This window comes from Chrysemys picta, chromosome 18, assembly GCF_011386835.1.
Source record: "Chrysemys picta bellii isolate R12L10 chromosome 18, ASM1138683v2, whole genome shotgun sequence".
Classification (NCBI taxonomy): Eukaryota; Metazoa; Chordata; order Testudines; family Emydidae; genus Chrysemys; species Chrysemys picta.
The window spans coordinates 24,454,953-24,467,668 of NC_088808.1; the positions used below are offsets into that span (position 1 = coordinate 24,454,953).

Here is a 12,716-nt window from a genome sequence, read left to right on the forward strand (position 1 = left end):
GTCATATGATACATAGAGTACATAATCAGCAATAACCCAAATTGAGGTGAATAGATTTAACAATACAGTTTAGATATTAGAATCCGAGTACTCGGGTACATCCCTCATGAAAAGTTGTACGGAGATTTGGTTGTGGAAAGCAAAATATATGAGTGGAGATTGTCCTTCAGTAACTGAGAATTAGGTTGGTTGTCCATTTAGAAAATACAGTCCAGGAAGAAAGTAGGGATCCATGAGGAAAATAGGGATCAAAGATAGGTACTGTAAATACAGTAAGTCATAAACTTACAATTATCACTCGTTCTTAAATTTTATCAAGAAGTTTTTGATAACTTTTCAGTATTCAAATTCTTTTTGTCTGTTGGAGTTTTAAAAAATAGCAGCTCTATATAATGTGAAATTCTTCATGTATTTTTCCTTTTGCAGTGAGTACTGTGTAGTCCTCTCACCCTCAAAGATGGTGAAGCTGGATATTCACACTCTGGCTCATCACCTCAAGCAGGAACGACTCTATGTAAACTCAGAAAAGCAACTTATTCAGAGATTAAATGCAGATGTATTGAAGACAGCTGAGAAACTGTACCACACAGCGTGGATTTCCAAGCAGCAAAGGATTAACTTGGACAGACTTATCATAACAAGGTGATAAATGCTTTGTGGGAAATTGAACTCCTAAACTCTTGTGAATTAAAAGAATTCCATGATTCTTTTCATACTGTATATTGAACACAGCAGGTGATTCTAATGATAACATTTTAATGGCTATAAAACCATTCTAAAAATTATTCTAAAACAGGAAGTCTGAGTTGTCAGATTTGCTCTTAAATATGATGTGACCAAACACTCTACCTTTTAAAATTTTATTTATTTATTTATTTTTGGCCTTCGTGTGTGTATATATGTTGCCTCTCTTCTGATTGGTAGTTCGTAGTAAGAAATTATGTTTTTATTATTAAACACTCAAATTTGTTGTTGTAATGAAGCTCATACATTGACTAATGTTCAAAAAAATTTTTTTTTAAACTTACAATAAAAATTGTAGATGTTAACTGCTATCATTTTTTTTTTAAAGGAAAAATTCTTGCAGTGTATTTTTCACTCTATTGTCTAGAGCAGCATTTTTCAAAGTTCGGGTCGCAACCCAGTACTGGGTTGCGGCATGTAAGGGACTGGGTCGCTCTGGTCAGCACAGCTGAATGGGACGTTAAAAGTCCTGTTGGGGGTGCTGCCTAGCTAAGGCAGGCTAGTTCCTACCTGTTCCGAACCGCGCTGCGCCCTGGAAGCGGCCAGCAGCAGGTCCGGCTTCGAGGTGGGAGCTCCGTGCACTGCCGCTTGCGCACCTCTGCGTAGGAGCCAGACCTGCTGCTGACTGCTTCAGGTGTAGTGTGGTCTATGGTGCCAGGACAGGACGGAAGCCTGCATCTGCACCCCAGCTGTGCCGCTGACCGGGAGCCGCCAGAGGTAACCCCATGCCCCAACCTTGTGCCCCAATCCCCTGCCCCAGCTGTGAGCGCCCCCCGAAACCCCTTCCTGTACCCCAAGCCCCTCATCCCGAGCCTGCACCCCCAGAGCCCTGACCCCCTCCTGTACCCTGCCCCACCCCGGAGCCCCTGCTGCACCCCAAAACCCTCACCCCTGGCCCTACCCCAGAGCCTGCACTCCCAGCCCAGAGCCCTGATCCCCTCCTGCACCCCAACCCACTGCCCCATCCCGGAGCCCCCTCCCACACTCCGAGCCCCTCATCCCCAGCTCCATTGGGTTGCGGGCATCAACAGTTTTCTTCAGTTGGGTCCCCAGAAAAAAGTTTGGAAACCATTGGTCTAGAGCTCCTGGTAATGGATTCAGAATGCTGCTGCTTTTAGATTTAATTGTCTATTAAAAATTAGGGCTGTCGATTAATCGCAGTTACTGCATGCAGTTAACTCAAAACAAACTAACATGTTATTTTTTTAAATGAGCCTTAATCTTACATCTCTGGAGATGGGATGCGGCGGCGGCGGGAAGGTAGGCACTGCCTGTGCCAGTGGGCAGAAGGCAGACAGGGAGAAGAGACTGCTGGCAATTTGGGAGAGCTGGTTAAACACCTTCCGGGGGAGGAGGAGAGAAGAGCCCGGCCTTAGGAGTGTGCAAGGGAGGCTACCACCCAGGGCGCTGTGCTGAAAGGGGTTAGGGGGGAAGCTGCTACATGCCTCTGGGACAGGGATACCTGTGCTCCACTGCTGCTCTTGGCCAACCTGCTCCGGACCGGGAGCCTGCCTCCTGTCTGCTGCACAAAGTGGGGGTGAAGGGCCTATGTTGGGGTATCCCCCTCCTCCTGCCCGTGTACCCAGTCGCCACTGAGCTGAGGTGGGGGATCAGGGAGAGCCTGTCTGCTGCTGGCTCAGGGGTGAGCGCTGCCAACAGCAACTGCAGCTGGCTGAAAAAAGCATTAAAGTTTCTGAGTGCTCCGTTTAAAGAGAGTGTGCTCCCCCAACACACACACGCGCGCGTGCGCAAATATTTTTAATAAAAAATAATACAAATATTTAAATGGTATTCTATTCTATTCTATTATTGTTCAACAGTCTGATTAAAACTACAATTAATCGGGACTTTTTTTGTCTTGTGATTAATTGCAATTAATTTTTTAATCGTTTGACAGCCCTGTTACAAATAATTGAATTATTTCACTGTTTTTTCTCTGAAGTGCTGAAGCTTCTCCTGCTGAATGCTGCCAGCATGCCAAAGTCTTGGAGGACACACAGTTTGTTGATGGGTACAAGCAGTTGGGATTTCAAGAGACTGCTTATGGAGAATTCCTCAACAGGTTGAGAGAGAACCCTAGGCTTATTGCTTCCTCTCTGGTTGCTGGAGAGAAACTCAACCAGGACAACACACAAAGTGTTATTTACACAGTCTTTACCTCCATCTATGGCAATTGCATCATGCAGGAAGATGAGAGCTACCTCCTTCAAGTTTTGCGTTACTTGATAGAATTTGAACTAAAGGAAAGCGACAATCCCAGACGGCTTTTGAGGAGAGGCACCTGTGCATTCAGCATTTTATTCAAACTTTTTTCTGAAGGACTCTTTTCTGCAAAACTCTTCCTCACTGCAACATTGCATGAGCCAATCATGCAGCTGCTGGTGGAAGATGAAGACCACCTAGAAACAGATGCAAACAAATTGATCGAGAGGTTCTCTCCCGCACAACAGGAAAAACTCTTTGGGGAGAAAGGCACTGAAAGGTTCAAACAAAAAGTCCAAGAAATGGTGGATTCCAATGAGGCTAAGTTAGTGGCTTTGGTGAACAAATTCATTGGTTATCTCAAGCAGAACACATACTGCTTTCCGCATAGCTTGAGATGGATTTTATCACAAATGTACAAAACACTCTCCTGTGTAGACCGGCTGGAGGGTGGGGAGGTGCGAGCAATGTGCACAGATCTTCTGCTTGCATGTTTCATTTGTCCTGCAGTTGTCAACCCAGAACAGTATGGAATAATTTCCGATGCCCCAATAAACGAGGTGGCAAGATTTAATCTGATGCAGGTATGACTTCCTTTTTTATGTTACTCTAAACAAATGAGACCAGATAAGAACGGCCGTACTGGGTCAGACCAGTGGTCCATCTAGCCCAGTTTTTTGTCTTCCATCAGTGTCCAATGACAGAAGCTTGAGAGGGAATGAACAGGGCAATTTTGAATGATGTATCCTGTCATCCAGTCCCAGCTTTTAGCAGTTGGAGGTTTAGGGACACCAGGAGCATAGAGTTGTGTTCCTGACCATCTTGGCTAATAGCCATTGATGGACCTATTCTCCATTAATTTGTCTCATTCTTTTTTAAGCCACCCAGCAGGCTATCAGTTGCTGGGCAGTTCAGCTGTCCCTCCCGCCACTGTCGTGTGCTGCTCCTGCCCTCTGCCTTGGAGCTGGTCCCAGGAGTCTCCTGCTTGCTGTGCGGGGGCGGGGGGAGGAGAAGAGGGGTGCTAATGTCAAGGTGTCCGCCCACTCCTGCCCCCCATCTTCACAGAGCGGGGGGGGGGACATGACAGGGCTCAGGACTGAGGGAGCTGGCTGGCAGCAGCTGCTGTCTCAACTTGTTGATCTACTTAAAAAGGTAGAGTACTTAGAGTGGGGTCAGCGTACTTAAAGGGGCAGTGCGTGTGTGTCTCTCACACACAGTCACTCACTCACTCTGTGTCTCTCTCTGCCATGCTGTTTCTTCTCCCTCCATTCCTGCTGCCTTGTAGAGTGTGAGGCTACATTAACAACAATGTGTTGTTAACCCTTGTGGGCTCAGACGAGTGCTAGTTCATCATTTAGCAGTAAGGCATTCCCTGGGAAATATCCCACTCTCTGATTCCACCATCTCAACCAAGCAAAATTTCCCTGGAACCTAACCCCCCCCCCTACATTAATTCTTATGGGGAAATTGGATTCACTTAACATCGTTTTGCTTAAAGTAGCATTTTTCAGGAACATAACTACAATGTTAAGTGGGGAATTACTGTACTTTTAGCCTTCAAAGCATCCCATGGCAATGAGTTCCATATGTTGACTGTGCGTTGTGTGAAGAAATACTTCCTTTTGTTTGTTTTAAACCTGCTGCCTATTAATTTCATCATGTGACCCCTAATTCTTGTGTTCTGCGAAGGTGTAAATAAAACACTTCCCTGTTCACTTTCTCCATGCCTTTCGCAATTTTATAGACCTCTATCCTATTCCCTCTTGGTTGTTTCTTTTCTAAATTGAACAATCTGGAAGATGTTGGATACCCCAGTCATTTTGGTTGCCCTGCTCAGTACTTTTCACAATTCTAGTATGTTTTTTGAGATAGGGTGACTAGAACTGCACCTAGTATTCAAGATATGGGCGTACCATGGATTTATAGGATCTATTTTCTGTCTTACATTTCCTAACATTGTTAGTTGTGGTGTTTGTTTGTTTTTTGTTTTTTACTGGCGCTGCACACTGAGTGGATGTTTTCAGAGAACTATCCATGATGACTCCAAGATCTTTCTTGAGTGGTAACAGCTAATTTAGACCCCATCATTTTAATGTATAGTTGGGATTATTTTTTCCCGTGTGCATTACTTTTCACTTAGCAACATCAAGTTTCATCTGCTATTTTGTTGCCCAGGCACCCAGTTTTGTGAGATCCCTTTGTAATTCTTCACAATTGGCTTGGACTTCACTATCTTGAGTAATTTTGTATCATCTGCAAATTTTGCAACCCCACGATTCACCCCCTTTTCCACAGTATAGGTCCCAGTACAGATCCCTGGGGGACCCCACTATTTACTTCACACTATTGTGAAAACTGACTGTTTTTTTCCCTACCCTTTGTTTCCTATCTTTTAATGACTTACTGATCCATGAGAGAACCCTTCTCTCTTATTCCATAACTACTTAGTTTGATTAAGAGCTTTTGGTGAGGGATATTATCAAAGGCTTTCTCAAAGTCCAAGTATGCTTATCAGCTGGATCCCCCTTGTCCACATGCTTGTTGACCCCGTCTGGTTGTTCTAATAGAATGGTGAGGCATGATTTCCCTTTACAAAAGCATCCATGTGTCCAGGGCTTTGGAGCGGAGCCCGGAGCTGGAGCGCAGAGCAGCTCCGGAGCAGTGGAGCTGCAGGTTTTTGCCTGGAGCTGGAGCGGAGCCGGAGCACAGCTCCAAAGCTCCTGCATATGTCTGATAATTCTGTTCTTTACTATAGTTTCAAGCAGTTTGCCTGGTACTGAAGTTAGGCTTATTGGCCTGTAATTGCCAGGATCGCCTCTGGAGCTTTTTAAAAAATTGATGTTACGTTAGCTACCCTCCAGTCATCTGGTTCAGAGACTGATTTTAAGTAATGAGTTATGTACCACAGTTAGTAGTTCTTCAGTTTCGTATTGGACTTCCTTCAGAACTCTTTGATAAAATGAATAGTAATAAGTCACCAGGACCAGATGGTATTCATCTGTTTGTTCCAGCCTCCTGTATTGACACCTGAATCTGGGACAGTTCCTCAGAGTTGTTACCTGAAAAGAATGGCTTGTGGGGGGGGATCTCCCCCATATCCTCTGCAGTTAAGACAATGCAAAGAATTAATTAGCTTTGCTGCAACAGCCTTGTCTTCCTGGAGCGCTCTTTTAGCACTTCAATCATACAGCGGCCCTACTGATTGTTTTGGCAGGCTTCCTACTTCTGATGTAGTTACCTTGTTTTGTTGTCTTGAGTTAGTTGCTCTTCATAGTCTTTCCTGGCCTGCTTTCTAATTGACTTGCCAGAGTCTATGCTCCTTTCTATTTTCCTCACTAGGATTTGACTTCCAGTTTTTAAAGGATACCTTTTTTGCCTCTTATTTCGTTTTACTGCACTAGTTAGCTATGGTGGCATTTTTTGTTATTACTGTTCTATTCTTTGTTTTTCAAATTTGGGGTATACGTTTTGTTTGAGCCTCCTATTATGGTGTTTTTAAATAGTCTCCCTGTAGTTTGCCGGTGTTTCACCCTTGTGACTGTTCCTTTTAATTTCTGTTTAACTAACTTCCTCATTATTGTACAGTTCCCCTTTTTGAAGTTAAATTCGACTGTGGTGGGTGTTTTTGGCATTTTTTCCTCTACAAGGATGTTAAATTTAACTACATTATGGTCTCTATTATTGAGCAGTTCAACTATATTTAACTGCTGTCCGTATCCTATTCTCCACTTACGACTAAATCAAGACTTGCCTCTCCCCTTGTAGGTACCAGGACAAGCTACTCCTTGGTGTCTAGAAATTTTTCTCTCCATTCCTTCCTGAGGTGACATGTACCATGTCAATATGAGAATAATTGAAATCCCCCATTATTATTGTGTTTTCTGCCTTTATACCCTCTTTGTAGCATCTCCCTGAGCATTTCACAATCACCATCCTGATCAGGTGGTTGGTAGTATATTCCTACAGCTATACACTTATTGTTCAACCATGGAATTTCTATCCAGAGAGATTCTATGGGGCAGTGTTATTCATTTAAGATTTTTACTTTGAGTCTGTGCTTTCTTTCACATAGAGTGCCCCATTGGTATGACCTACTGTCATTCCTGTGTATTTTGAATCCAGGTATTACCATGTCCCGTCAGTTATCCTCCTTCCACTAAGTTTTTGTGATGCCTATTTATATCAATATCCTCATTTAATACCAGGCATTGTAGTTCACCCATCTTTGTATTTAGATATCTAGCAGTTGTATATAAACACTTGTACATTTTGTATTTAAATGGGGCTCTTTTGCATTTGACTGTTCCTTATTAGCTCCTGTCTATACTTTACCAAATTCTTTCCTATCGTCTTTACTAGGACATAGAGATCCCCCTTTAATAAATTCATTCCAAAGGAATTTTTCTGCCTGAACTACGTTCTGCTTCACACCTGTCAGCTTTCCTCCAAACCTTAGTTTAAAAAATCCTCTACAGTCCTTTGCAATCTATCCTCATATCTGAGATCTTCTAAGCATTTATTGGGGCTATTGTTAAAGTATGTTTACAGGTTTTACTAGGGATAAGATGATGAATACTGATATAAAAATATTTCTGCTATCATGATTCTGAAGAGGCAAATTTTAAAGCTTGAATACCCATTTGTTTTAAAATGTTGAGTTTTAGACATTTATTGATGTTTTTGATTGCCGCTGTTGAAGTTGAGAAATATATAGCAAACATCTAAACTCTGCTTTAAAAGGCAATACACCTGCTTTTATTAGGGTGAGAGCTGTAAAGTATAAATATTTGTAAGACTGGTCTAGCAGCGCTTGTGAATTTTAATACCCTTCCACTTTTGCTAGCATATTTGTATTTTTTGCTAATCTGCACTAACTGAAATAATAGAATGTCATACAACTGTAGGACTGGAAGGGACCTCGAGAGGTCTTCTAGTCCAGTCCCCTCTATTCCAGGCAGGACTAAGTCTTATCTAGAACATCCCTGACAGGTGTTTGTCTAACGGGCTCTTAAAAATCTCCAATGAAAGAGATTCCACAACATCCCTAGACAATTTATTTCAGTGCTTAACTACCCTGACAGTTAGGAAGTTTTCCTAATGTCTAACCTTTCTGCATTTTAAAACCACTGCTTCTTGTCCTATTCAATCTTCCCTCATAGGTCATGTTTTCTAGACCTTTAATCTTTTTTGTTGTTGTTCTCTGGACTCTCTAATTTGTCCACATATTTCCCAAAATGTGGCACCCAGAACTGGACACAATACTCCAGTTGAAACTGTATCAGCGCAGAGTAGAGCGGAAGAATTACTTCTCACATCTTGCTTACAACACTCCTGGTAATACACCCCCCTCCTTTTTGCAACAGTCAACACTGTTGACTCATATTTAGCTTGTTATCCACTATGACCCCCAGATCCTTTTCCACAGTACTCTTTCTTAGGCAATCATTTCCCATTTTGTTCTGTGCAACTGATAGTTCCTTCTAAGAGGAGTACTTTGCATTTGTCCTTATTGAACTTCATCTGATTTACTTCAGACAGTTTCTCCAATTTGTCCAAATCATTTTGAATTTTAATCCTATCCTCCAAAGCACTTGGAACCCCTCTCAGCTTGGTATTGTCTGCAACTTTATAAGTGTACTCTCTATGCCATTATCTAAATCATTGATGAAGATATTGAACAGAACTAGACCCAGAACTGATCCCTGTGCGACCCCACTCAATATGCCCTTCCAGCTTCACTGTGAACCCCTGATAACTACCCTCTGGGAATGGTTTTCCAATCAGTTATGCACCCACCCTTATAGTAGCTCCATCTAGGTTGTGTTTCCCTACTTTGTTTATGAGAAGGTCATGCGAGACAGTATCAGAAGCCTTACTTAAAGTCAAGATATACCACATCTACCACTTTCCCCCCATCCACAAGGCTTGTTACCCTGTCAAAGAAAGCTATTAGGTTAGTTTGACATGATTTGTTCTTGACAAATCCATGCTGACTGTTACATATCACCTTCTAGGTGTCTGCAAATTGATTGCTTGATTATTTGCTTAATTATCTTTCTCGGTACTGAAGTTAAGCTGACTGGTCTGTAATTCCCCAGGTTGTCTTTATTCCCCCTTTTTAGCTTGGCACTATATTTGCCTTTTTCCAGTCCTCTAGAATCTCTCCCATCTTCCATGACTTTTCAAAGATAATTACTAATGGCTCACATATCCCTTCAGACAGCTCCATGAGTATTCTAAGATGTATTTCATTAGGCCCTGGTGACTTGAAGACGTCTAACTTGTCTAAGTAATTTTTAACTTGTTCTTTCCCTATTTTAGCCTCTGATCCTACCTAATCTTCACTGGCATTCAGTATGTTAGATGTCCAATTGCTACTAAACTTTTTGGTGAAAACTGAAACAGTCATTTAGCACTTCTGCCAAATGTCTGTCTCTTTTATCCTCTGAATGGATGTACACCATGTTGCTTATTGGGCAACTACTTGCTGTATTAACACTTTAGAATATGCCTTCAGGTGACAGAATTTATTGTCTTTGTGCAAATGTTTTGGGAACTTAATATTCATTAGTGGTATTAAATAGCATCCACTTGACTAAAAAACTACTGCATGCTCCTTGTACATGAGGCAAAACATGGCATCAATGTATGTAAGTGTAACTGGTATACTGACTGATGAAATTTATTTCAGTAAGTTTTGTAGAGCAGGGAGAGTGTCTTACTATGTTTGCACAATGCATAGCAGAAGGGGGCCTTCATCCTGACTGGGTTCTTTAGATGCTGCTGTAAAACAAGGGATCACTTATACACCTGCGATATCATTTTTTGTATATTTTTATAGGACTCACAATTTTATAAACCTCTTGGTGACAGGTTATGGTGGATTATTTTTCAGGAAAAAGATGTTAAACAGTGTACAAACTGAGTCAGAGGTTTGTGTTTTTTTCCATGTGTGTCTAGCAAAATTTACATGGCCTTTAAAAATCTTCAGGTCTAAGATCTCTAGGCTCAACCCTCATCCCTTCCATATTTGCTGGGAAGAATCAGAGCCTAATACTCCAGCATAGGCTTAAAAACATATGGAAAATAACGGCTTCGCGTGCAATATTCAAACAACTGGCTAGGATTTCTTTTACAAATAATGAAATAATTTCAAATAAGGTACTATTATACATTCATTGAATGAAAGATGGAATTAAAACAAAGCAGCCTTTGAGTTGGGAGCAAAAAAAGTACACAGTTTTCTTAATAGAAGAAAATACTCTTCCTGTTTAGATAACTCAAATAGCTTTTAGTGAAACTTTCATACAATCATAGGACCGGAAGGAACCTCGAGAGGTCATCTAGTCTAGTCCCCTGCACTCATGGCAGGACTGAGTATATTTCCACATAGAACATTTTACTTCGGGCCTAAGAACAAGTGTGAGAAATTTTAGCCCCAAAAGTAACTCTGGGAAAGTTTATATGTAAATTAAAAATAGTAGTTTAAAATGGAAGAGCTTTCTCATTTGATTCCTGTATTACGATCTATCTTGTTGTTCTGTTATGGTTTCTGAAATATTTGCCCAAAGTGTTCTTTTTCCATTTTAGGTCGGGAGACTTTTGCAGCAGTTGGCAATGACAGGCTCTGAAGAGGGAGATCCGCACATGAAGAGCAACCTTGGCAAATTCGACAAAGTAAGAGTCACAAAACAGTACATCTGTCATATTTGACACTTCGCCTTTCTGTAGCCCCTCTCATCTGAGAATCTCAAAGCACTTCACAAACAAATAAGCTTCACAGCCCTCTTATGAGGTAGGTGAGCAGTACATCTAAATGATGGGTAGGCAAACTGAGGTACAGGGTAAGTGACACCTGTATGGTCACATACAGTCAGGGTCAGAGCTGGGAATAGAACTTGGAGTCATGCTTCCTGACTACTAGACGCACACTACCTTGTTGCTTAAATGACAACATTAACAAAACGTCAAAATATGGCACTTTCTAAAACAGATACAAAGTGATTTTTTTATAATTTTCTCTGCTGAATTTAGCATAAACTACTTTCATTTAAGGGGACACCATGTAGTCAATTAAAAAAAAATAGGCACACCTGCCCATGGATCTTCCTGTCAGTTTTTTTGCCTCATTTCCTCTCTCTTCCTCCTCACCCCCCACCCCCGCCCTTTTTAGTAAATTGTTTACTCTCCTTTCTTAATGTATGAAGGATGCACACACAATAGAGGAACTGACTCTGCGGAGGAAACAGTGAAACTAACTATACGCAATGTGCTGTCAAATGCAAAAAGCAAACTAACAAACTTTTTTGCTCATTTCTTTCAATCTCTCTTGCTACTTGTAATGAAACCTAGGTAAACATTGAGCCAGATGTGACTTTTAAATTGACAGTTCCCTTACTTGCCTATCCTTGTCCCCTATAATTTTGTTTCACTTGTAAGCTATGCTCAGCTGGTTCCCGAGGAAGGAACAATTTAAATACAAATTCATTACCGTGAGCTAGTTGAAGTCATCTAGTGCCATTGCATAACAGCATTTTTAAAACTGTACTTAAATATTGAGGACTAAAGAATCTGTTTAAACAAGTGAGACTTTCAAATGCAGATATGGAGTGAAGGGAACTCTAAATTTTTTGCATAATTTTGTACTTACTCTTCATTGGCTAAAAGATGTTTGATTTGCTGTGTGTGTGTGTGTGTGTGTGTGTGTGTGTGTGTGTGTGTGTGTGTGTGTATATATATATATATATATATATATAAGCAGCAAAACTGATATTCCCATGTAAATTATGTATATACCTCTTGTACCTTTGTGTTCTTCTGTAGCTCTAAAATTTGAAACCATTCACTAAAAAAACCTACGTCTTCTCCTTGCAGAGCTGTGTTGCTGCTTTCCTGGATGTTGTTATTAGTGGGCGTGCTGTGGAAACCCCTCCGATGTCTTCAGTTAACCTTCTAGAAGGGTTGAGTAGGACTGTGGTTTATATGACATACAGCCAACTTATTAATCTGGTAATATCCTGGTTCTTCAATAGGAGTAATATTTTCCTGCACATACTTGCAGGAGAGAGAGAGAAGTGGGTGTAGTAAGTTACTATGTAGCTTCATGCTCCCTTCTTAATTATACAAACTCTAATTTTGTAGGTTGGTTTTATGCGAAATGTAATGTCAAGTGACCAACTGAAGGAAGATCGGATGGCTCTGGAAAACTTGTTGGCAAACTTACCCCAGAACAAACCCGGGAAAAGTAGCAGCCTTGAAATGACTCCTTACAATACCCCACAACTCTCCCCTGCAACTACCCCAGCTAACAAAAAAAATCGACTGCCTATAGGTGAGGAAGATTGAGAGAAATTCTTACTGCAAAAGCTTTTTGTTCATAGGCTTTCCTGCACCCTGTATACACTTCTTCAGCATTTCGTCAGTCCTCTTGTAGTATATGCTTAAGTTTTCTTCACACCACTTCCACTGTGTGTGAGTTTGTGTGTAGCATAGTTGTCATTGAATCATACTTTATGTAATGAAAAAATCTGTTGGATCATCTTTCTGGTGTAACCACTCTAGCAGGACTGTTCTTTTACCATATTTTTTTTCTAGTACCTTGTCTAGTCAAGTTTGAAATTTCCCAAATGATTTTTCCACCACTTTCCTTGGAAGAATATTCGATAATCTAATAGTTCCAATTCATAGTGTAATTTTTCCTTTACTCCTACTTACACCTCTTAGACCAGACTGAATTTTAGTGTATTCATATAGTAAATGAAGTTGTAGGG

General features: G+C 41.1%; 1 protein-coding gene across 8 annotated transcripts in view; it reads left to right on the plus strand.

The window, feature by feature from the left end:
- Positions 1-12,716, plus strand: part of GAPVD1 (GTPase activating protein and VPS9 domains 1) — a 64,758-nt gene that overhangs the window by 23,210 nt on the left and 28,832 nt on the right. For all 8 annotated transcript variants that reach the window (XM_065571927.1, XM_065571930.1, XM_065571928.1 and 5 more), the window contains 5 exons: positions 427-642; positions 2,687-3,530; positions 10,537-10,623; positions 11,821-11,955; positions 12,088-12,277. In XM_065571927.1, the coding sequence (XP_065427999.1) occupies positions 427-642; positions 2,687-3,530; positions 10,537-10,623; positions 11,821-11,955; positions 12,088-12,277 (1,472 nt within the window). The remainder of the gene's footprint in view (positions 1-426; positions 643-2,686; positions 3,531-10,536; positions 10,624-11,820; positions 11,956-12,087; positions 12,278-12,716) is intronic.